The sequence below is a fragment of the Lissotriton vulgaris genome, chromosome 5 (assembly GCF_964263255.1).
Source record: "Lissotriton vulgaris chromosome 5, aLisVul1.2, whole genome shotgun sequence".
Classification (NCBI taxonomy): Eukaryota; Metazoa; Chordata; class Amphibia; order Caudata; family Salamandridae; genus Lissotriton; species Lissotriton vulgaris.
In genome coordinates this window covers 877,240,728-877,265,953 of record NC_141693.1, presented here as the reverse complement: position 1 = coordinate 877,265,953, position 25,226 = coordinate 877,240,728, and the positions used below count along the sequence as shown (strand labels likewise).

The window sequence follows — 25,226 nt, the reverse complement described above, 5'->3', positions numbered from 1 at the left end:
AACCTGGCGGAATTGGCGGAGGCAGAACCAGACCCCCTGGCTTATGGTCACTTATTCGGAGATCGATTTGTCAAGGATGTGTCCAAATATGTGGGGACATTCACTGCTTTGGACATGGCCCAGAGCGGTATTAAACAAGCCCTTACCCAGGGTGTTTTCAACAGGGCCGGGCGAGGCGGGGGCCGCTCGTCAGGCCGGGGCTACCAGCAAGGCTCCCAAAGAGGCGATTATGGCTGTGGAAGAGGACAGTGGGACTCCACCCGCGGTGGAACCTTCTACCCGTCCCGCAGAAACTTCAAAAGGGGCCGTTTCCAATCGGGAAACAACAGGGCGAATTTCAAGTCCCAGCAAAAGACAGGTGAGTGTAACAGATCTCTCACTGCTTCCACTGGGGGGTCGTACACGGCACTGTCTTCCACAGTGGCAGACTTTGACACACGACGCTCGGGTCCTGCAGACTGTACAAGGTTTTCAGTTGGAATTTTATTCTCATCCAACACAAGTGTTCCTTCCCCCTGCTCTCCATTTTTCCCAACAAGATCGCAGTTTCATAGAAGAAGAAATTGCAGACTTGCTACAGAAGCACGTGATTGTACAATGCCGAGACGGACCTCGTGGTTTCTGCAGCAACGTCTTTATTGTTCAGAAGAAAGTGGGTGGCAACAGGTTAGTGCTCAACCTCAGGGATTTCAACCAGTACCTAACTTACAACCATTTCAAAATGGAAGGTATTCACCTGTTGGTGGATTTATTACAGGAAGGGGATTGGATGGTCCGGCTGGACCTAAATGACGCGTATCTGTCCTTACCAATTTTTCCCCCACACCGCAGGTTCCTGCAGTTTCTCTGGAACGGCCAGTACTACGAATATTCAGCTCTTCCTTTCGGGCTCTCCTCAGCTCCCTGGTGCTTCACCAAGGTGATGAAACCAGTGGTGGCGCACCTCAGGGAAAGAGGAGTCAGGCTCATAATTTACCTAGACGACATACTGATCCTGGCACAATGCCAGTCCACGCTCAAGCAGCAATTGACCCTTACGGTGTCGCTGCTTCAAAGCTTAGGGTTTGTCATCAATCAGAAGAAGTTGGTGCTTGTACCGACTCGGATAATAGACTTCCTAGGGTTCACAATAGATTCTCAGACGGCACAGCTGTGTCTTCCTCAAGCAAAACTGAGGGATTTGAAGAAGGAAATTCTGAAGTTGCTGGACAGCCAGACGGTCACGCTCAGGGCAATTGCCAGAGTAGTAAGGATATTAGCCTCGTCCATCCAAGCAATATTCCCGGGTCCCCTTCACTACAGGGCACTTCAGCGCCTGAAGATAAAACATCTTCAGAGATGTCTATCGTACACGGACTCCATTCCACTGTTGGATGAGGTCCGAACCGAGATGCAGTGGTGGCTAGGTCATGTAGAGGCCTGGAACGGCAGAGCTATCTTCGGATCACAGCCAGAGGTGGTGTTCGAGTCAGACGCCAGCAGATGGGGCAGGGGCGCGCATTGTGGAGATATCTCCACAGGAGGCAGATGGTCAACGCAAGAACTAGCATTACACATAAATTGCTTAGAACTGCTCGCAGGGTTGTTTGCGAGGCAGACATCCTATTGTATCCTTCTGCGGATGGACAATGTGTCCGCAGTGAGGTATATCAACAAGTTGGGCGGCACAAGGTCGTCTCTTCTTGTTCAAATGGCCAAAGACTTTTGGCACTATTGCCTCGAGAATCAGATCTCGGTAATAGCGGAATACATTCCGGGGCAGTCCAATCAGGTAGCGGACTGGAATTCCAGGCACCTCAGGGATTACAGCGATTGGAAGCTGCTTCTCCAAGTTTTTCAGTGGTTACAGACGATTTGGGGTCCGTTTCAGACGGACCTGTTTGCCTCCAGACTGACCTATCAGATTCCCAGGTTCTTCAGCTGGAGGCCGGACCCGATGGCAACGGCGACAGATGCCTTCTTTCAGGACTGGTCACAGGGGATTCAGTATGCTTTTCCCCCGTTCTTGCTGATTCCCAGAGTAATGACTCAGGTGATCAGACAACGGGCGGAAGTGGTCATGGTGACACTGTGGTGGACGTCACAGGCTTGGTTTCCCAAGTTGTTACAGTGGAGCTGCGATCGCCCCCGGCTTTTGCCAGACTCGGAGTGGCTGTTGCAGGGCCCTCGTCAGGAGCAGCACCCGTTACTATTAGAGGGCAGGCTAACACTGATGGCATGGAGGCTTTCAGGGAACAGTGGCAACTGCCAGGAGTTTCGAGCCAAACTTCCGAATTTATCAAGCAAGCATGGGCACCATCCACCAGGAAGCGATATTCCGCGGCCTGGAAGAACTGGATGGATTGGTACGTGGGAAGACAGCTGGAACCCCCGTGAGGTCAAAGTTACCCCACGTGTTAAACTTTTTGGCGGATAAGGCGGCTGGCGGCCTGGCTTATCTCTCAGTAAACAATTTTCATTCAGCCATTTCTGCGGGGCATGCTCAGATAGACGGGAAACCAGTAGGCATGCACCCGAGGGTTTGTAAATTACTGAAGGGGATTAGGGTAGCTAATCCCTCTAAACCCAAATATACGGGTTTGTGGGATGTTTCATTAGTCATCTCTTTGTTCAACAGATGGCCGGATAATGCACTTTTGTCTAGGAAGCAATTATCGGCAAAATTGGCCATGTTACTTTGCCTATCAGCATGCAGACGGTCTTCGGATGTAAGAGCACTCTACGTTACAGGTAGAGTGTTTACCCCGGAAGGGGTTTCTTTTACCATTACAGGTCGCACCAAAACTATGTCCAGACAAATTGATTATAATGCATTTCCAGGCAATGAAAAAGTATGTGTAGTCAAATGTTTAAAAGCATATGAGCAGCCGCGGTGCGTCCATTGGGGTGTAGGGGCATAGCCCCACTAGCCCACATGGACCCGCGGCTGGAATTGCTGAACTACTTAACTTTTGAAATAAATCGCCACCAGGTCGGAGTAATTTGTTTTTGCTCCGCCGAGCCTGGAATCCGGGCAGCACCCGCTGCGCGCAGGGGGGCTGTCCTGCACAGCTTGAGTGACAGTGTGACATCACCAGCGCTATAGCAGCAGAGACAGTCAGGTACACCTAGCGCATGTGAAGCTTGGGGCTGAAACTTGTCCAAGCATGCGCAGTAAGTTCCCCCTCCTAGTGAATGACCAGGGTGGTGCAGGTTTAGCCGGGCAGGCCAGCCCCCAGCGTTAGGAAGGGCAGAGGGCGAGCAGACAGTGGGCCCCCCTAGCCAATCCTGGCGCTGCATGCAGCGCCAGGATTGCCCAGTCACCGCGCAGCAATCCATTATTGGATGCCGCGCGTGGGTGGTGCACTGCTGCTCAGCAGCACTACATAATGGCCAATCACTGTGTCTGACTTGAATGTAGTCATGCAGTGATTAGCCATTTCGCAGCTGCTGACGTTGGAGGATCCGGTCCAGTCGACTCGCCTCCTCGTGGTCGTGAGTCCCTGCCCTTTCTTGGGAGCATTCTGCAGGCGGATTTCAAAAATCTCCCCGAATACTGTGCTCGGGTAAGTCTGACGGCCCAGAATAACCATCTTTATTATCTGTATTCGAATCGAAAACAGTGTTTAAAAATGCGGGATAGAGATTGGAAAGAGAACATAGAATGTGGATATATTATGGAATATAGAATGTGGAAACTTGTTGTGGGGGTTCTAAGTGTGATGGTTGTTAGTGGCCCCATCACCCTGATACCACGTGTTCAAGCGTTTTTTGTGGTTCGTTGTAGTGGCTGATTTTGTTACATTGCTGCATGCATTTTGCCCATTTTTCACGCATCGGGCTGACAGGCTCTCGAATAAAGACGTGCCTGGTGTTTGTGATGGAATTCTTTGGAAGGGCCCAGTCTCATTAAGTGCCAATTAACATGCATTAACACGTTACTGCATGGTGTGTGTTGTGATGTTTTTCTGCTGTCTTCAATCGGACAAGGTGATTCCCAGCCATCCCTCATGATAGCCCGCCTGCCTCCTTCTGTTTTTGTTTTAAAACTTGCTTATCTGCATGAGCTGTGACACACGGTGGTTTTCAGATAGACTTTCCACTTCACTGAACGCTTAGTATCTACATTTTTTTCACGCACTTCCTGTCCATCTTAATATATTATACTTCAGACCAAAGTTTTTTGTTCATTTTCTTTTTATTTTGGAAAAGTTTCCAGGTTTTTCAAATATGATCTATACTTATTACAAAGCCATCCTATGAAAAGTAAGCTTTTTAGGTCTCGGCGTCAACGCGCGGAAGCGCGTCTCCGCCGGAGATCTTTTGTCAGGGACTATGCTTCCCAGGAGACAGCCTTGGCCACGCGCATTGCCTCTTCAAGGAGGCGATTTCCGCTGGCCACGCGCTCGCGAACGCGCTCAGCTGCTGTCTCCTGGGAAGCAGCAACACCACACGCGCATGCGCAGAAACAGCGACAGACACACACACGAGCGCTCATGCACGCACGCACCCACACATACAGCGAACCCACCCCCGGCGTCGCATGCATACACACACACACACGTGCACCGAGCATCCCCCCCACCCCTCCGCCGTCGCATCCCGCCCCCCACCCCTCCCCTCCACCGTCGCACACACACACGCAGACATACAGTTATTCTCTCCCCGCCCCGCCGGACACGCAGACATACAGGCATTCTCACCCCCCCCCCCCCGCTCCCCCCTTCCGCTCCGCTCCGCTCACCGGTCAAAGGCCCTCCGGACTTGTGCAGCCTCCGACCGCGGGGCTCTCCCTCTGTGCTCCTCCAGGCACTCCGTGGGCGCGGGCTTCACAAAACGGAAGTCCCGCCCCACGATAGGTTTCGTTTTCTCAGTCCCGCCCCACGATAGGTTTTGCCTGCAGCTCGTCTGTCTGCTGGGCCGGTGTCGGCTCGGTTTGCATTGGCAAAGTCAGTAGGTCGGGTTTAAAGGGTCAATGCATATAAAGGCATTCACAAATGCAGTTTACATGCGCCCCATGTACAAACTCAATTTTACATTAACAAATGCATTGTTAGCTTTGCCAGTGCGGCGGAAAAAGAGCCAAAAAGGACTGCTTTATCTATAGAATACATTTAAGAAATTAAAGAATTGACTGGGGGAAGCAGCGTGATGATTGAGTTCATTTTTTAGATTGCAAATATCCCATCGTGCATTCTACTGGAATAGTTTAAAAGCTGAGTAACAAACCAAGCCACCAGTGGCATGAGGTGAGCGGGCAGTGCTGCTCTGGGTGGAGAAATTGATACAGTTGGAATATTTGGGATCAATACTTTTAGCAGCCATCTGTCTAGTAAGTAACACCTAAAACGGATATTTTTAATGGATACTTCTAACTGCAGATTTTAAGCAACTAAATAACCACGGGCATATTGGTATCGGAGATTATATTTAGTTACACTAAAGGGACAGGTGTAGTGAGTGCAGAGTAGTGAGTGCTGAGTGCAGAGTGCAGAGTGCAGAGTGCAGAGTAGTGAGTGCAGAGTAGTGAGTGCAGAGTAGTGAGTGCAGAGTAGTGAGTGCAGAGTAGTGAGTGCAGAGTAGTGAGTGCTGAGTGCAGAGTAGTGAGTGCAGAGTAGTGAGTGCAGAGTAGTGAGTGCAGAGTGAGTGCAGAGTGGTAATGCAGAGTAGTGAGTAGTGAGTGCAGAGTGGTAATGTAGAGTAGTGAGTGCAGAGTAGTGAGTGCAGAGTAGTGAGTGCAGAGTAGTGAGTGCAGAGTAGTGAGTAGTGAGTGCAGAGTGCTGAGTGCAGAGTGCTGAGTGCAGAGTAGTGAGTGCAGAGTAGTGAGTGCAGAGTAGTGAGTGCAGAGTAGTGAGTGCAGAGCAGTGAGTGCAGAGTAGTAAGTGCTGAGTGCAGAGTAGTAAGTGCTGAGTGCAGAGTAGTGAGTGCAGAGTAGTGAGTGCAGAGTAGTGAGTGCAGAGTAGTGAGTGCAGAGTGCAGAGTAGTAAGTGCTGAGTGCAGAGTAGTAAGTGCTGAGTGCAGAGTAGTGAGTGCAGAGTAGTGAGTGCAGAGTAGTGAGTGCAGAGTAGTGAGTGCAGAGTAGTGAGTGCAGTGAGTGCAGAGTAGTGAGTGCAGAGTAGTGAGTGCAGAGTAGTGAGTGCAGAGTGGTGAGTGCAGAGTGCTGAGTGCAGAGTAGTGAGTGCAGAGTAGTGAGTGCAGAGTGAGTGCAGAGTGGTAATGCAGAGTAGTGAGTAGTGAGTGCAGAGTGGTAATGCAGAGTAGTGAGTGCAGAGTAGTGAGTGCAGAGTAGTGAGTGCAGAGTAGTGAGTGCAGAGTAGTGAGTGCAGAGTAGTAAGTGCAGAGTAGTGAGTGCAGAGTAGTGAGTGCAGAGTAGTGAGTAGTGAGTGCAGAGTAGTAAGTGCTGAGTGCAGAGTAGTAAGTGCTGAGTGCAGAGTAGTAAGTGCTGAGTGCAGAGTAGTAAGTGCTGAGTGCAGAGTAGTGAGTGCAGAGTAGTGAGTGCAGAGTAGTGAGTGCAGAGTAGTGAGTGCAGAATCTTTTGATTTAAAGAAAAAAAAATGTCATGAGCAATGCCAATAGCTCTACCTTTAATGATGCCGAGACCATTGCATTGCAAATGCTTGTTTTTTATGTCGGTGGGCCTTTTGGGACAGACAGGAAGTGATTCCCCGTCCTTCAGGTTCCTACTGTCTCCAGGTCAGCGTCTGACGCTACACCCCAAACCTCAAGGAAAGGGGAAGAGAACAGCCTGGGTTAACCATTAAGTCAATTTTTTTTAAAAACGATATATTATAATTGATGTATGGTTGCCGTTCTATTCTACGACCATGGACATCGAATTAAAATGAACTCACTGTCAGCATAACCTGGGCTTTATGGAACAACGCAAAAGACAGTGAAATAAATTGAAATCTTTCATCAATTAAAATGTTTACGGGGTCTTAGCATGAGGAAACAAACCTCATTTACAATATCCCTGGAAGCACTCGGTAGAGTAAACGGCTGTCTACTGTGGGCTGTTCATCCCCAGAAAACCCCTTAAATGCAGAGTTTATCCGATTATGGAAATGGAAATCACACAGAGCTGCTCTGACATGATTCCAACAAGTAGAGTGAAAGTCTTATAATCTGAATTCAACTCCTGAGCGTAATAGGACGGAATGTATGAAGCTCTGTGGTTATACTGAATAAGCAGCTACCTATGTTATGCCATCTATTAATGTAATAACTGCACTTTCACAATTGTTTTATTAACCTTCCTGCTTTCTCAAATTTGGTTGATAATGCCTGATTTTTCTTCTTTTTTTCCAAAATTTTCCACGGGGGGGTAACCCCCCCAAACCCCCCTTTTGGGGTTTGTGCTACGGTGCTGTATGCAAATCACTTTGCGCCCCACCACTTTCAAATGTCACCCACCGTCCCTGCATATGAGGAATGTACAAAGGCCTTGAGGCCTCAAGGTTGCTCACAGTTATTGACTGCTTTGCAAAAGCTGTTTAAACCTGTGGCGGCTGCCACAATTGCCAGATGGCTTTGCTTCATAATGAAGGAAGCAGGTATTGATACGCAGATCTTTGGTGCACATTCAGTGAGAGGAGCTATGGCTTCAAAGTCTTATGGTTTAGGATCTAGTATCCAAGACATTATGCGATGTGCAGATTGGTCTTCAGAATCAACGTTTAAAACGTTTTATTATAAGCCGGTGGGAGATATTACTTCTGTGGTTTTTAATGAGCGTTAAACTAGCATAATCTGAAGCCTCCGGTCCTGTAATAGAATCAAAAATTTGCTAGCATTCGTGCCAAGAATTTTCAATTCTATTAAGGACACAGAGGCGAGGGTTATCCCACCCGGCTTAATTTACAGTGAATAAGCTTGCCCTCCCAATTATGCAGTGATTACGGTGGTGGTTTCCTTTCTTTTAGGATCAGATAAGAAGTCTGATTGATCGACGACGGACGACAGGATGTTTGGCCTGAAACCTGGTTTCTTCCATGTTGGAGGAGTGTTTCATTGTTCAAGTTTTTGTTGGACTTGGTTCGCCTCAAAGAAAGAGGATGATGTGAGCACGCAAGGGGTTCTTATGGACTATGGGGGCGTGCCTATACTCATGTGTACTCATGGGAAATGTTGTTTGTTTTACTGTTATTTATGAAAATATCTATTTTCATTGGATGCTGTGTTTATTGCAGTAAAGATTGAGAAGCATCATTCACCCTCTCTTTTACCTGAAGGAAGACCTCCCATTATAGAAAATTCTTCTTTCCATAACTATGGAAGTGCCTTCCCAGTGTGTTCTTGTGGTGTGAGAGTCTGCCATTTATTGCAGTATTATCCTTCTACCTTTGTTTGGAACTTGTTTATAACATGCACACGTCACTTTTCTCTTGTATCACACCGTTTGCTACCTTTTACATTTTGTTTGCTTTCAATTCTTGCACAAGTGCCACTATTGCCTACGTAATGTTTGTTTTTGTGTTTGAGTGTCCTCCATTTATTGACGCTTTTGTAACCTGCACACGTCACTTTTTTTTTCTCCTATAATGCACCGTTTGCTACCTCTTGTATTTTGTTGGCTCACGATTGTCACTTTTGCCTCATGTAATGTAACGTTTTCTTTTGTAATTTGCTCACTTGTAATGTTCTCATGTTTCAGTTCTGTTCCTATTGTGAAGCTCTCTGACACCTTCGGGTAAAGTCCGCGGTATATAAAAATGCATAAATAAATAAATAAATAAATAAATAAATAAATAAGATGGTCGCCAGCCCGAGAAGCTGTCTCCGCCCCGGCTGACACACACAACAGGAGGAGGGGGAGTGGCTGAAGCCCTTTGAGCACAATGGGCGTTGCGCGCCTGGAGTGATTCGCCCAGAACAGGCTGTTTAGCCGAACCTCGTTCCCCGACCCAAAGATCTTGGGTAGAAGGTGAGACGTAGGCAAAAGCCACATGAAAGCTCGGCTCGTCACGGGCTCGAGGTTCCAACATGACTTCGAGCTGAGCCAGAAAGGCTCTAGGCTCACCCTTCCAGGGGGCTACACCTCTAAGAGCTGTTTGTTGTCAGGCGAAAGAGAATTCAGACGTCATGACAATTCAATCAGTTATTCTCGTATCAGTTTTGATTTCCAGCAAGTAATTGCTTCCACTTTGCACCTATTCTTTAATATCTAAAGACGCTCAAGATAGCGTATTACTAACTCATTACGCAAACGTGTTTTTTTTTTTACAAAGCTAGAAAGAACTATATTGCACTCCGTTATATTGCGCATGCGTAGAACTTAGAGCGTAGCAAGCGCATGCGCATGCGCAACATGCAGTTGTATCGGAAAGATAAAACTACATTTCTCCGCACATGCGCCATACAAACATTTCTGCAGCGGTGCGCACGCGCCTCGTGCCTTGACTTTTCTTCTGCATGCTTTAGAACTGCATTCAGATCTCTGCTCTGGCGGCAGGGTGAAATTTGCACGCTGCATAGAGGACATAAACAGGGTGTTGTGATGGCCGGCCTGCTCTCCGGCAGCATCGGGACTCTGCTGAGAGCCTTCGGGGGGCTAAGCTGCGGACAAGAAGCTCTAAGGTGAAAGCAGCGAGTGTGCCCTAGCTGGTGCGCGCGGGTCAGGGTTCAGAGCTCCACTTATATGAAACTGTAAGAGGCACACACCTGTGCACGAGAGGGCTTGAGGTGCATGTGGTGTTCGAGGAGAAAAGCTTTGCTAGAATGCACTTCTTTGGTCCCACTGTTTTGCTCCTCTGAGAAATATAACCGCATGTTTACCACCATCCTACCTCAATACGCCCAGTGCGTATTCTATTTCTACATACCTTCTTTACTACTCTGCAGCCCACGCTCCTTTGTACTGTGACCCTTCCCCTTAGGTGTATCCACGCTTTTCATACTTCACTTGCGGCCCCATGATTCCTTCGCTCACTCTTTGCTTTTGTTCAGTGTCTTTCTGTTGGTGCCCCTGCAGCACTGAGCCGCTGCCCCTATCTATTCCAGTGTGAACCAATCCATGCTTTGCCCTTTTCGGATAGGGTTGCTCCACCTCTTCTCATCGTCTGGACATCATATACATTCTTTTCCGAATATTTTTCATAAATGTCAGACCGTTTTGTTTGGTATTAGCAATCAATGACTACAAATCCAAGAGCACTTTTTGAAGCAAAAAGGTTGAACTCTAAACACCTACTCTGGGCTCCACCAGGCGAGATTTAGGCCTAGGAGTAGGGCTTTAAGTGAGCCGGATCTCACCGGTGCTGAGCACCGGCATTTTTCTAAAGGGGACCTCGAAACGGGTCTCTCTTGCGCTCTGTTATGTTTCCTGGCAGAGGCAGACTACAGTGACAGTAGGCGCATCGATGTGCGATGCTAACACTGCTCACTTCTCACTAGTGGAGAAGTTACGGCATGACGTCATGCCAGGTGAGCCTTGTAGGGGAAGGGAAATTCTTTAAAGAGTGAGTTTCTCCCTGGATTTCCCTTCTCTTTTTGAAACTCAGGAGCAGCAACATTGTTGTGGTGCGACTAGTGGAAGCTTTTTCAATATTATATACACAGGCCATAGTTGCTACTTATTTAGCTGATGCACTAACAACCATTGACAAAGCCAATAATCCTGACTTGTAGGTATGATGTTACTTGTATCATATATCTGGATGCAATGACAGAAGCAGCAAAATACAAGTCGGGTTGTACTATATGCTGAGCACAGATTTTTATTTTACAGTGTTTTAAGCCACACCCTTAATTATATTAGCCACGCCCCTCTGAGAGACCCCCTCCCCCCTTTTTTTCTTCCCACTTAAAGACCTGCCTAGGAGCATCAATCAATCATTTGTAAAGCGCACTACATACCCGCAAGGGTCTCAAGGCGCGGGGAAGGGGGGGGGGGGGCGCTACTGGTCGAACAGCCAGGTCTTGAGTAACCTCCTGAAGGTCAGCAGGTCTTGGGTCTGTCGTAGGCTCAGGGGGAGGCTCGGGCTCAACGTCTTGGCGGCGAGGTGGGAGAAGGATCTCCCACCGGTGGTTGTTCCTCTGATGCGCGGGACGGATGTGAGTGAGAGGTCGGCGGAGCGTAGCTGGCGGTTGGGGAAGTAGGAGAGCCGGTTGCGCGCGTGGTCGGTGGGTGTCTGGGCTGCCCCCAGTGATGTCGGCCACCAGGAGTCATCCCAGGCTGAAGGGTTGGAGCCTAGGATGAGGACCTCTGCCTTGTCCGAGTTCAGCTTCAGATGGCTGGTCTTCATCCAGTCGGCGACGGCCTTCATTCCTTCATGGAGGTTAGGTTTGGAGGTGATGGGGTCCTTGGTGAGGGAGAGGATCAGCTGAGTGTCGTCAGCGTAGGAGATTATGTTGAGGTTGTGCTGTCGGGCTACGTGTGCGAGCGGGGTCATGTAAATCTTGATCAGCGTCGGGCAGAGGGAGGATCCCTGGGGTATGCCGCAGATGATCTCGCAGGCTTTGGAACGGAATGGGGGAGGCGGACGCTCTGTGTTCTGCTGTAGAGAAAGGAGGTTGTCCAATCCAGAGCCTTGTCTCGGATTCCTGCGGCGTGGAGGCGTGCGCGTAGTGTGCGGTGGCAGACGGTGTCGAAGGCGGCAGAGAGGTCTAGGAGGATGAGTGCTGTGGTCTTGCCGTTGTCCAGCAGGGTCCTGATGTCGGTGGCGGCGATGAGGGCAGTCTCGGTGCTGTGGTTGCTGCGGAACCCTGACTGGGAAGAGTCCAGGATTCTGTTTTCTTCGAGGTTTCGGGTTGTTGACGGATTTCTCGTTGACCTTGGACGAGAAGGGGGGCAGAGAGATGGGCCGGAAGTTCTTGAGGTCTCTTGGGTCTGCCTTAGGTTTTTTGAGTAGGGCGTTTATCTCGGCATGTTTCCAGATATCTGGGAAGGTCGCGGTCTCGAGGGAGAGATTGATGACGTTGCGCAGGTGGGGTGCGATGGAGCTGCTTGCTCTGTTGAAGACTTGGTGCAGGAATGGGTCTGACGGAGAGCCGGAGTGGATTGTGCGCATGGTCTTGATGGTGTCATTGATGCTCACGCTGGCCCAGGCTAGCATGGGTCGTAGCTCCTTGCTATTGTGTGCCTTGTTGTCGAGGCGGTCTTTGAAGGAGGTCCTCTTGGCCGCCCTAATGAGGTGGTGGTGGTTGCGGATGGCGTACTTGTGTGCTGCGTGGCTGTCCGGAGTTTGTTCACTGTGCTATTTCTTCTCTAGTTTCCGTCCCGTCCACGTCCCGAGTGCATTTAGTCACATTATTCCTCTCCTATGCAGCCAGCTCCACAATCATATGTATCTTTTCTGCCTTTCTCTGCAGTAGTTTCTTTTGCTGCAGTAGCCAGGCCCCGTAGTCTGTCCCCCGTGTGAATGCGCTCTCCATTGTGCGGTCTGTTGATACATATTCCCTCTGTTGTACCCTCGTGGATCTATTTCTACTTCCTAACCTTATATTTGTGTGCCCCTAAATGCACTGGATGCTTTTCGGAAGTGGATTGGTAAGAGATTATCGTTCTGATTGAGAACACATTTCCCCTGAAGTGGGCAACTATTGCAGATAAATGGCAAGAGCAGAGAGTGCGAGGGTTGGGTTCCCCATCAGATTGCTTTGAGCCCAGCGCTCAGCTGACAAATGAAAATTTGACCCAAAGGCTGTGATTTATTTTTGTTATCGTATTGTGTGATTACCGTGAAAGTTTTTCCTTTCTGTAGTCTCTGCCCTTATAGTAGCAGGTTGAAGAAGATATGAGTCATCAACTAGTCATAAATTAAAATTTTTCCTTTCCATAAATCCATTGCTTTAAATTTGGCTGAGTTTTATAAGATTCCTAAGAAAGTGATCCAAATGCAATGTATACTGATGATTTAACCTCATGGCTGTTTCTGACGGCCGTCGAGTGCACTACCTTTGTAGTGCACGCCCCGCCCTCTCAATAGGACGTTCCGCACTGGCGCGGAACGTTCGGCGCAGTTAAGGGGTTAAAATCTCAAAAAGCAGCAATTGACAAATAATTGTTTAGCACGAAAAGTAACTTCCTGCTGACACCACCTTTTTGGATACTTTAGGTGACCAGGACCGTTAAAGTGGTCTTGTGTGGTATTTTACTGCATGTCATGGTTTTATCTACTTCACGGTACTGTACTGAATACACGCGCAGCTGCAAGGATGCAAATATTTCCCATATAGTTTGTCGGAATGCCAGTCACGAGGCCAAACACAGATTCCATGAGTTACTGCACTAGTCTTCTGAATCTGCAGACCTGCTTCAAGCATCAGTGAACAATGTTGAACAGCCTTGAGCATGCTTTGCATCTTAGTTTACCACATGGAAGATCTCTGTTCACTTTTGCGAAATAAAAATGAATACCAGAGCGTCCAGCTTGGGGCATCTCTTCTCTAAATTACCCTTATTATTTAGGCTGATGGTCCTTTTGGTGATCACAAATGGTAAAGCTTTAAACCACAAAATTAACATAATTAGTAGCTAAGTAGCATATAACCCTCATGAATTTTGATTCCTGAAATTAACTCAAGTGGTTTAATAAATGCCGAAATGAATTTCTTAGAGCGTGCATCGCAATGCAACTCTGCACCCATGTCCTTCAGGCACAAACGTCACCCAAGTAGAAAAAAAACCTTTGTAAATCATTGATTCGATGATATCTCTGAAGGTAGGCAGTGGTCAAAGTGGGGGGGGAAAAAGTAGGGGAACTGTGGGCGGAGATCAGGGGGCGGAAATAACCTGAGGATTGGGTCAGTGGGCGGAGTCATGTTTGGCCAGAAACAGCAAATCATTCTAATTTTTAGTGTTTGTTTGGCATTTCACTACCTAGTTACAACTTATTACGTTATTTACTTCAACCAATGGATGCACATTTATTTAAGATTTAATGAGTTATTGACATTAAAATACATTCACAAAGTGGGATTCGTTTCCAACCACCGAATGTCCCAAATACGCTTAAAAGTGGAATCACAAGCCATTTGTCTCTGAGCTATGGAGTTTGTCATCAGCACATCTCCCTTTTTCCACAAGAGCAGTTCAAACATGAATGGCGAAAAATTATTCTACACTTTTATACAAAGCAATACGCATATATAGGTATATATATATAAATGCTTTTGTACAAAGGGATATGCTGTATATTTCTGTTTGCTTATGGCAGTTATGTCGGAAAGAGTCTATTCTTGAGTAGTTTTCTGAAGCTAAGGTGGCTGTCTATGTTTCTTATGTTTGGGTGTAAAGAGTTCCATAGTTTGGCTGCTTGAACAGAGAAGGATGTGTGTGTCATACGAAGGATGGTTCCTGCCGAATCCCCATCACGACTGAGTGCCACCCTTGTCTGGAGTAAGAAGTGCTATATAAATGCTGCTACAATTACAATTTTGAAAAAGCCCTGAAAGGCCCATTCCTCAGCACTGTCTCCTGTGTGGCGGTCTAATTAATCACCTAGATAGAGTGCATAATGTGAGAACAGGCAGGGACGCGGCCATGCAAGCCTTCCCTGATGTCAGTGTCTGTGCCGCTAGGAACAACAGCGTGTATGTGGGTTCCAACTATAGCAGGATTGAGCTATGGAATGAAGGCTCTGTGGCCCTGGCATAGGCTGACCAGGCGTCTCGGATTTGCTGGGACAGTCTCGGTTTTTCAACAGCTGTCCCCGTGGATTTCTGCAAATTTGGCTCCTGTCCTGGTTTTTAAAGTGGGTCAACTGTAAACACCGAGAATCACTTTTTTAGGGGTTCCTTTTTTTTTTTTTTAAATATTTTTATTAATAAATGTTTTCCCCACATTTTATTCCCCCCCCCACCCCCCCCCCCCCCATTACATGGACAAGGCACAATAAGTTTCATAAGGCAGCCACATACTCAACTACATATTAAAAAAAAAAAGGGAAAGTGAAATATTACAATATACATACTACATACAGATCCTATCATAATATATACGGATACAAATAATATATGTTAACATTCCATAATACATACATTCCTCAAAATACCTTATTCAGTTCCAGCCTTCCATTGAATCAAAGGACCCCAGATTTGTATACCCAGCTTTTTAACCTTTCTCCCTTTCCTAGAGTAAATAGCTGTTTCCAATTTTTGTATTGACAAAGTTTTTCCTAGCCATTGATGATACGTGGGAGGATTTGGATCTAACCAAGTTGAGGCCACAAGCAACCTAAAAATCGACATTGCTACAAACAGAAAATATTTACAATTAATTTGTCCGTTGGGGGATATTCCCAACAAAATAGTTGCCGAGTCCAACTCTATTGTTGTGTCTAAGGCATTCCGGAAAAAATTCCCGATATCTTGTTTTATCTTATCTAAGTGTGGACAAGTGGAGAAAATATGTAACAAATTGGCCTCCATACTGCCACATCTAAAACACGAGATGCCCGACACAGCCCCCCATTGAGCAATTTTCCATGGCGTATAATACAGGTGATACAGGCTCTTGTAGTGCTGGGCCTGCAGAGACGCTGAGCATAGTAATTTACATCCCATCTCAAGTGATTCAGAGAAAATATCTCTTTCTCTAGCTATATCTAAATCTGAGGACCATTTATTTATCCATTTGTCAAGATCATCCTTTTTTAACTTTGTCATTTCTAAATAAAATCTTTTTATAGTACAGTCATTACCTTTTTGTATGAGATCCATCATTATACTCCTCCCAAAGCCTAGAGCTCCCCCTTTTTTATTTAATATACAACTCCTTATTTGAAGGTATTTAAAGAAATGATTTGTGTTTAACATATACTTGTTTTTCAAATCTATAAATTGTAAGATGCCATTATCATCCCACATATCACCAATCATTCTTATACCTCAACTCTCCCATTCCTCATATACCATTCCTGAGAACACAGCCCTAGGTAATGAGGGATTATTTTTGAATCTAGTATATACACTATATTTCCCTATTCCAACTTTTTTGGAAAATCCTTTCCATATGCTGTAGGCCGCCATAATTATCTTGAAACGTGTTCTTTTAAAGTAACTTCCATCAGTAAATCTTAAAAAAAAATTTTCAGCATTTGTACCCAGAGCTAAACCATATATAGCCAGCGAGCCTGTCTTATCCCATCCATCCATCTCAGCCCCCCCAATTAATCCAACCATTCCTTGTATTGCTGCAGCCCAATAATATACCTTTAGATCCGGCAGTGACCACCCCCCCCTGTCCCTGGGAAGGCACATATACCTCAATGCCCTCCGGGTTTTACCTCTAGCCCAAATAAAACGATTTACCATACTTTCGCAAATTTTAAACCACTTATTTTCAATTAGAAGAGGGATTGCCCTTAAAAGATACAACAGTTTGGGTAAGATCAGCATTTTAATAATATTAACTCGCCCAACTAATGATAAATGTAAGTTCTCATAACGATCCAAATCTTTTCTTGCCTTTTCGATTACTGGGGCAATATTATTATCCACCAAACTATCTAAATTAGACATAATATTAATTCCGAGGTATTTCCCTGCCGGCACTACTCTTCTATCTTCACAAGGTGTAAAAGAGTTTTTAATAATCTGGGTTTTAGACGCGTTCAATGAGTACCCTGAGACTTGTCCAAATCTTAAGGCCTCGGCCTCTACAAATGTAGTTGCTTCCGTAGGGCAAGGTGTTATCACCGCAACGTCGTCAGCATAGGCTAATATCTTGCATGGCCCAAGAGCTGTATTGACTGGGGTGATCTCTGGTGCTGATTCTATCTTCCGTATTAAGGGATCCATATAGATGGCAAATAGCAGGGGAGAGAAAGGACATCCCTGGCGAGTTCCTCTCTTGATTTTAAGATTTTTAGGGGTTCCAAAGCAAAGGTTAGTTAGCATCTGTAATAAGTAAATAATTTAATTAACAAGCATGATGCTAGTTTTAAAAATTACATTGTATGTGTCTTATCAGTGCCTCTTCTATGCTGCTGAGAGCTGTGATTCTCTGCCACTTCGCTGTTGTAAAATTGTGGGCCTTCCTCTATTTTTGCGAAATTTCCCAGTTGTGGGGTCCTAAGATATGGTAACCCTACTCTGGCAGCATCTTACACCCCCGAGAAGACAATAGCCCCTCTTCGACTGGAAGTGCAATCTGTGGTGAGGGGCAGTGCAGGACTGAAAGGCACAACAGCTGCTCTGCATAGTCCAGCATGTGTGTGCCTCAAAGATTTAGCATGCTTCCTAGCAGGATATGCTAACACTTTGAGGCCTGCAGCAGGAAGGAGCAGTCTGAAGGTATGTTTATATGTGCAGCCTGTGTTTGTGCACGTCATGTCCTCTCAATGTACACACCTCTTCCCTCATCCCCATTAAAAGGTGTTACTTACAGATCCGTAGAGTTTTCCTTTGTTGTTAATAGCCAGGAACACACTGCTCTTGACGCTCAGTACACTGACACCGTCCCTTTCCACAGGAGAGATTTTTAGCCGACTATATCGTTTAAAATTTTTTTTATTATTGGATCGGTTATTTAATATTTTCCACATTTTGAACCTTTAATTTCTCTCCTTCCCAAGGCTGCACGTTGGAATAGAAAAATGGCCCAAAAAGACGATATTTCCAGAGTGATTTTTTTTTTTTTTTTGGAATCCAATTTACGGAAGAACAAATAAAGGAAAGAGGAAGTAATAACTGTTTCTTGAAGTCAATAAGTGAGGAGGAGCAAGACAGAAAGAGAGGGAGGCAGAGTAATAAAGTGGGTGGGGGCAGCTGCCAGCAGCAGAACAGGAGAAGTGGACACTGTACTTGTCTTCTCAGGGCAGGAAGGAAGAAATAGAGTCCTTTCCTTCTTTGCCCGGCCTCTTTCCTGAACGGCCGCGAACGTCAAGCCTTATCTATAGATCTTGGCTATTTCTGGCGTCCTGGGACGCAGGTTTAAACTAAAAAAGTAGGAATCTGTTAAATAAGAGAAGTAGGGGCATGCCGTGCCCTGCCGATCCCGTCCACTTCGACCGCTGAAGGTAGGACTAAATGGTTTGTTATTTGGATTTGATATGAGCTGAATTATTCTTTAAGGTTTTACCAGTTCACATTTTCCAGTGGCACTTACTGCAGCAATGTTCTTGACTGAAAGCCTCAACCAGCAGAGCCATATTGTTTGTTCATACACGCTTAGCATACCAGGGATGTGGAATTCCTATAGCCCAACACTCAGGACAAATTGTTTGGGATCAAGGGCAGCATGTTTTCTTGTGTATTGTCTTCTTGGGACAAGTAGGCCGTACCCCCTGCAGCACATAACCTTTGGCTGCCAGTTTGCAGTACCACATTATGGATCAGGGATGGCTCTGTCTCCAGTTAAAGAAATATTTTTGTCCATATGTTAATGCTGGTCAAATTTGTATTTAGCGTTTATTAATTGAAAGCCTTTATTATTAGGGTAAGCGCTCTAAGTAAATGTTGTAAGCTCTGACTGCACTACTGACAGTGGTTCCAGTATAAAAATGTGTACACACGTTTTCAAAGTTTAGTAATTTAAGGCTATGTATAATGCTCCCAGATTGCTCTCTGATTTGATGCAAATATTTGCAGAAGCCTAAAAGCAAGATTGATGATTCTTTGCTTTCAAAATAAGATGTTGACAAAAAAATGAAATGAAAGAAGGACATTTTTATTTTATTTGATCTAAACTACTGTAAAATTTGAGCTACCGTTTCTTCACAGAATCATTTACTAATATGTGTTGATGCATGCTAGTATTTCCCAAAAATATTTGTAATGGAAAATTAGTGTAACTAGTCTCAATAACATTATGAGAAACAAAAATAAACAAGAATTTGCAAAGCTGGTAGGTCTGAAATTGGTGGTCAGCCTTTTAATTTTGTCAATGTGTGACTTGTTTTGGCATGGTTTTTGTAAAACCTTATTGGTGAAGGAGCTGCCGGGCCCTCCCCATTATAACAAAAGCAAAAATTATTTTTTTGGTCTAAAAAAATACACACTATGACAGTAGTTACTGGCACTGAACAAAACTACATTGTTTGCCGATATGCTCCTTGTGAAAGAGCAGAATGCGGTCACTCGCAGTGAAGCCAGCCGATACAGAGAGAGAGATGCAGAATTTTAATACAGACAAAAGGTCATGGTCCACGACAGACCAAATATGGTGCACAATTATTAAAGAAAGTTTCAAAAGTGCACCCATGGTAAATGTCCTTGCATTAAGTGCAGCTATACAGCTTTCGTGAATTCCCAAGAATTTACAGAAGTAGGACAAGAAATAGTACTCATAGAAAATGTGTGAGCTGCATTTCAGCATGAGCAAATTTGCACGTGTAGGTTTGCTCATGAGAAAATCTGAGTGTTTACAAGTTCACTTTACTTCCAACCACGTTTTCCCCTACTCTGGTAGAAGGTTTACGTCCGCCGTTGTTAGGAGTACATTTACAACATTTCTCAGTATGGAAAAAGGTTAGTGAAGAGAAAACCCTTAAAACATGCAAATTAGTAGTTTTGCACAGACTCAAAAAGGCATTCTAACCCTGGAACTATTGCTCACCACTACCTTCAGCCCCAGTATGTAGATCTGCGGAAACATGGCAACATAAGGGGATTGCAAGTATTTAAAAACTACTATGGTATGAGCGCTGTCCTAATCAGAGAGGGAGAGCTCCTATATAATTAGATTACTGCCATAATTTGTCGCTGCTCTACGTGGCACCAAAGGGGCAAGTGGATTTTGTTACAGGACAAGTAGATTTATGAGTAAAAGGGGGGATGGGGAACCCAGTAGACCCTTGGAGGCTTGGGTAATTAGTGTATCAATGGGTAAGAGTGCCTACAAGGGATTCTTTCTTCTAGTTCTTCTAATATATTTTTTTAGGTCTCGCCTGCCAATGCGCTTGCGTATTCGAGCTGGCGAGAGATATAGGGGCTTATCCAGAATTTAACCAAACTGGCGATTTGATGCAGTGCACTGTAGTGTAGTTCCTATTTTCCCTATAGGCTCTGCGCATTGGAATAACATAAACAGCAGTATAGACGTAGAAGTGCGGTCTTCCAGGTCTCTACTGACTATGCTAAACTTAATTGGGTTTGTTACCAACTAGCTCAGAGGTCACTGGAAACTTTCTTGACTGAATAGGAAGTGATCCGCTTCCCTGGCACAGACAAGAAGGGATTCAGTTTTCCAACAACCGCATAAACATGACAACTTTGCTCCTTAGAATAAGAGTCAATCTCTAGAGTCGTGTGGAACAATAGACAGTTATTTTACTCAGTCAGTTGTGCAGATTACTTTCACCAAGATGCAGAGAATAGAGAGAAGGGCGTTTTCAATAAAAGGTATTATTTATTGAACAGTCTTTCTTCTCATGCAAGAGAAATGAATTGCCACAATTGCAAGACTTGTTATTATAAAAAGTGCGTACAGTAAAAGGAGGATTGCGAAATAATACTGTAAAAGCATTGATATGGTTTCTTAGCCATACAATGGTTAAAATGAATAAAATATATACATTCATATATACATTTAGCTAACATACTCAACTGGTGCTTCTAACTACGCCTACCCCAGTGTACCTGACCTAAGCCTAATAAATGGAAGGGAGTAAGTAAGTAGCAGTTTAAGTTGAGTTGGTTTTGCCAAGGTTTGCTTCAAGAATTCTCTCTAAGGGTTTAGTCAACACCATACCTCTGGAATAGAATGTTGGAGGTCTTGTATCTCCTTTCAGGGCTTGATATCCCAGTTACTCGCAAGAGTAGGCTGGAAACGCCGGAGCTGGATTTTCTTGGCAAGAGAAAAGACAGCGTCTCTCTCAGCGCGTCAAGGAGGAGGAGGGGTAGCGTCCGTGGGCTGCTTGCATCTGCTGGGCTCTGCAAGGGACAGCTGTTCTGCTCCTGTATTCACCACACCATCATTATCGGCATCGCGCTTGCTTAAGGCAACGTTGGTAATATTTATACCTGAAAGGTGCCTTGTTTGACGTAAGTTTTTGGACATAAGACGTCAATAAAGATGTCACTAGAAAGTGATCGTCCTTTCCGTGCTCATTAGAGTTCTTATTACTAATCATAACATAGCAAGCGCGGCTTTCCCAGGTTGCTGGGTTTTATCTTGTGGAAGAACTCTGAGTGTAATCTAGGAATCTTAGATAGTGGCTTCTGCTGTGTCATTTACTTTAATGAGCTGCAGAGGTGAGTTTCTGAAATATGGCTGAAATATGGCTCTGATCGTTTATGCCATTTATAGGGGTATGAATGGATTATAGCCGTATAGGGGCATAAGGTCACAGTATAAGTCAAGTCAAGTCAAAAGATTTATATAGCGCGCTACATACCCGGAGGGTCTCAAGGCGCTTGAAGAAGGGTGGGGAATTACTTGTCTAATATCCAAGTTTTAAGTTGCTTTCTGAATGCTAGGTGGTTCTGAGTGAGACGAAGGTGAGTGGGGAGTGAGTTCCAGGTTTTAGCTGCGAGGTAGGAGAAGGATCTACCTCCCATGGTGGTTTTGTTGATGCGAGGTACGGTAGCAAGGGCTTGGTTGGAGGATCGTAGCTGGCGGGAGGGGGTGTATAAGGAAAGTCTTATGTTGAGGCATTCGGGTCCAAGTTCGTAAAGTGCTTTGTGAGCGTGAGTTAGGAGGCGGAAAGTAATCCTCTTATTGACGGGGAGCCAGTGGAGGTTTTTCAGGTGACTAGATATGTGGTCTTTACGCGGGATGTCTAGTATGAGTCTGGCTGATGCGTTCTGGATGCGTTGGAGTTTTTTCTGGAGTTTTGCGGTGATACCGGCGTATAGGGTGTTTCCGTAGTCCAGGCGGCTTGTAACCAGTGCATGGGTGACCGTTTTTCTGGTTTCGGTGGGGATCCAGCGAAATGTTTTTTTTAGCATGCGAAGAATGTTGAAGCAAGATGATGAAACGGCGTTGACTTGTCTGTTCATAGAGAGTGAGGAGTCCAGGATGACGCCCAGGTTCCGTGCGTGGTCAGTCGGGATGGGTGCTTTTCCAAGGGCCTCTGGCCACCAAGAGTCATCCCAGGCGGAGGGGGAGGTACCTAAGATAAGGACTTCTGTTTTGTCTGAGTTCAATTTCAGACGGCTGTGCTTCATCCACTCGGCTACTTCTTTCATTCCTTCATGTAGGTTGGTTTTGGCGGTGTTGGGGTCTTTGGTGAGTGAGAGGATCAGTTGAGTGTCGTCGGCGTAGGAGATGATGTTGAGGTTGTGTTGGCGTGCGATGGCCGCGAGGGGGCTCATGTATACGTTGAAGAGGGTGGGGCTGAGTGAGGATCCTTGTGGTACGCCGCAGATGACTTCAGTGGCCTCTGACTTGAATGGTGGGAGGCGGACTTTCTGGGTTCTTCCGGTGAGGAACGAGGTGATCCATTCCAGTGCTTTTCCTTGGATTCCGATGTTTCTGAGGTGCTGTAGAAGGGTGCTATGGCAGACTGTGTCGAAGGCTGCGGAGAGGTCGATGAGGATGAGGGCGACTGTGTCTCCATTGTCCAGTAGAGTTCGAATGTCGTCTGTTGCTGCGATGAGGGCGGTCTCCGTGCTGTGTTTGGCTCGGAAGCCGGACTGTGAGGAGTCGAGGGATTTGTTGGTTTCGAGGAAGGCGGCGAGCTGGTTGTTGACGGCTTTCTCGATGACTTTGGCCAGGAATGGAAGGAGCGAGATGGGGCGGTAGTTTTTGAGTTCGGTGGGGTCCGCTGTGGGTTTTTTCAGAAGGGCGCTAAGTTCTGCGTGTTTCCAGCTTTCCGGGAAGGTGGCGGAGTTGAGGGAGCAGTTGATGACGTCTCGGAGGTGTGGTGCTATGATGGAGTCTGCTTTGTTGAAGATGTGGTGAGGGCAAGGGTCTGTGGGGGATCCTGAGTGGATGGAGTTCATCAGGTGTATGGTGTCCTCAGTGGAGATTGGGTTCCAGTCATTAAGGATGTTCAAGGGGGGTGAAGGTCCTGCCGAAGGTTGGGAGGGTTGGTCTCCGGGTCGGTTGTCGAAGCTGTTGTGGATGTCTGCGATTTTGTTGTGGAAGAACGAAGCTAGGGAGTTGCAGAGGGCTTGAGAGGGGGTGATGTCGTTGGAGTTGGCTGAGGGGTTGGTAAATTCTTTGATGATGTTGAATAATACCTTGCTGTTATGGGCGTTGTTATCTAGTCGGTCTTTGAATGCGGCTTTCTTGGCAGATCGGATTAGTTGGTGGTGTATGCGGGTGGTGTTTTTGAAGGCGTCCCTGGTGCTGGTGTTTGGTTCTTTTTTCCAGGCCTTCTCGAGGGAACGACAGAGTTTCTTCGTTTTTTTTTTTTTTAAGATCATCGTTGAACCAGGAGGCGTTTTTGCTGCTTAGTTTGATTTGACGTTTTTTCAGCGGTGCTAGGATGTCGGCGCTGTTGGATAGCCATTGGGTGAGGTTAATGGCTGCTTGGTCGGGGTTTGGGGAGTGGGCAGGGGGGTTTTGAAGAAGCGATGAGGAGATCTGGTCGATGGTGATTTTGTTCCAGTTTCTTCGCAGAGTAGGTTGAGGATGGTTGTGAGTTGTGGTCTTATTGTAGATAAAGTGTATGCAGCTGTGGTCCGTCCAATGGAGAGTTGTGGTGTGACTGAAGGAGACATGTTTGCTGGAGGTGAAGATAGGGTCGAGTGTGTGACCTGCGATGTGGGTGGGCGTAGTGACAAGTTGTTTGAGTCCGAGGTTGGCGAGATTGTCCAGAAGGGAGGTGGCGTTGCTGTCATTGCTCTTTTCGAGGTGAAAGTTGAGGTCTCCCAATAGGATGTATTCCTCGGAGGGGAGGGCGTGTGGGGTGATACAGTCAGTGATAACTTCGCTGAATTGTGCACGGGGTCCTGGAGGTCGGTAGAGGAGGGTGCCTCTGAGTGTGGTCTTGGGGTCGGTGTGGATCTGGAAGTGAAGGTGTTCGGCGCTGGCAAGGTTGACGTCTGAGCTGGTTGAGATGCGGATGGAGTTCTTATGGACGATAGCGATGCCTCCTCCTGTTTGGTCGGTGCGGTCCTTACGGATGATCTTGTATCCTTCCGGGATGGCAATGGTGATGTCTGGGGCTGATGAGGCGTTCATCCATGTTTCTGTTAGGAAGGCGACGTCGGGAGAAATGGTGTCTAGTAGGTTCCAGAGGTCGATGGCGTGTCTGTGGACTGAGCGGGTGTTGAGCAGGATGCATTTTAGGTGATTGGAGTCAGATATCTGTTGTGTGTTCGTGGATGAGGAGTTTTTCTTGGAGCCGTCGAACTTGCAGGAGTAGCATGTGAAGGGTCCATGGGTGTGTCCAGGAGCGGCTTGGGCGCAGTTGGAGAGTCGGCCGGGGTTAAGGGCTAGGAGGGAGGAGGCGTTGTATGTAATGCGGGAGGGGTGGGTGGTACGAGGGCCTGGGGGTCTGGCGCTGGGCGCGGTCCAGGCGCGGACGGGCGTAGACGGGCTTACCTTTGGCGCACCTTCGGCGCGGCCGTAGCGCGTGGACGCTGCGCATTGGGACATCAGCCTTAAATGGATAGTGGAGGGGGCGGAGCGTGGGCGGGTCAGCTGGGAGGCGGGAGCGAGGTGGAGGAAGGGCCAGGGGTTCCGGACAAAATGGCAGCAACAACAACAAACTCAGGAGCAGTGGTAGCGTTGGCGCTTGATAATGTGCAAATCACGTTATCATACACAGCAACGGGGTGCGCGCTAGCGCTGCTAAAAAATAATATTAATTCAAGCTCTACGATATGGCTAAGGGCTGTGCAGTCAAGCGCTGCGTTAGGGGTGAGTAATCTGCAGTAGGCGCTACAATAGAGATCATAAAACAGAGTCAGGCGCTACAATACTGGTCTGCAGTCAAGCGCTACGATGCTAATGCCACAAGTGGAGACAGGCGCTGCAATACAGATCTCAGCAGAGGAGTAGGCAGGGGAGCGACCACTCGATTAGAACACGACAGCACGTGAACACAAGTACGCGCATTCTCGCCACATGCACTTTTTAGGTCTCGGGACCGTTAAGCTGCGAAGCAGCTTCCGGTCAGGAGAATTAATGTCCTCTAGTGGGGCTTCAGAATCCGCCTCCCTGCTCTGTCTCTCCACCATTGGCTGGCTTCCTAAAAGGAGGCCAGCCATTGGAGGAGAGAGCCGTCCCTCCAAATAAGCTCCGTCTTTTTCGGATTCGGGGGCGTGATTTTTTGCATTCTTTAGCCCTGTGACGTCGTCTGTCACTCAGGGCGCAAAAAACACTCCCCCGAATCTGAAAATGGCGGCGCTTTTCTTTAGGCCATTTCTCAACAACAGCCGCCCCAAGAAGTCGCAGCCTCCTCCACCTGGCA

General features: G+C 46.7%; 1 protein-coding gene across 1 annotated transcript in view; it reads left to right on the top strand.

The window, feature by feature from the left end:
• The first annotated feature begins 9,340 nt into the window (after window positions 1–9,340).
• TFAM (transcription factor A, mitochondrial) overlaps window positions 9,341–25,226 on the top strand; it is a 270,156-nt gene continuing 254,270 nt past the window's right edge. Inside the window, exon 1 of the mRNA XM_086922455.1 lies at window positions 9,341–9,555. Within this exon, the coding sequence (XP_086778581.1) occupies window positions 9,476–9,555 (80 nt within the window). The 5' untranslated portion in view covers window positions 9,341–9,475. The remainder of the gene's footprint in view (window positions 9,556–25,226) is intronic.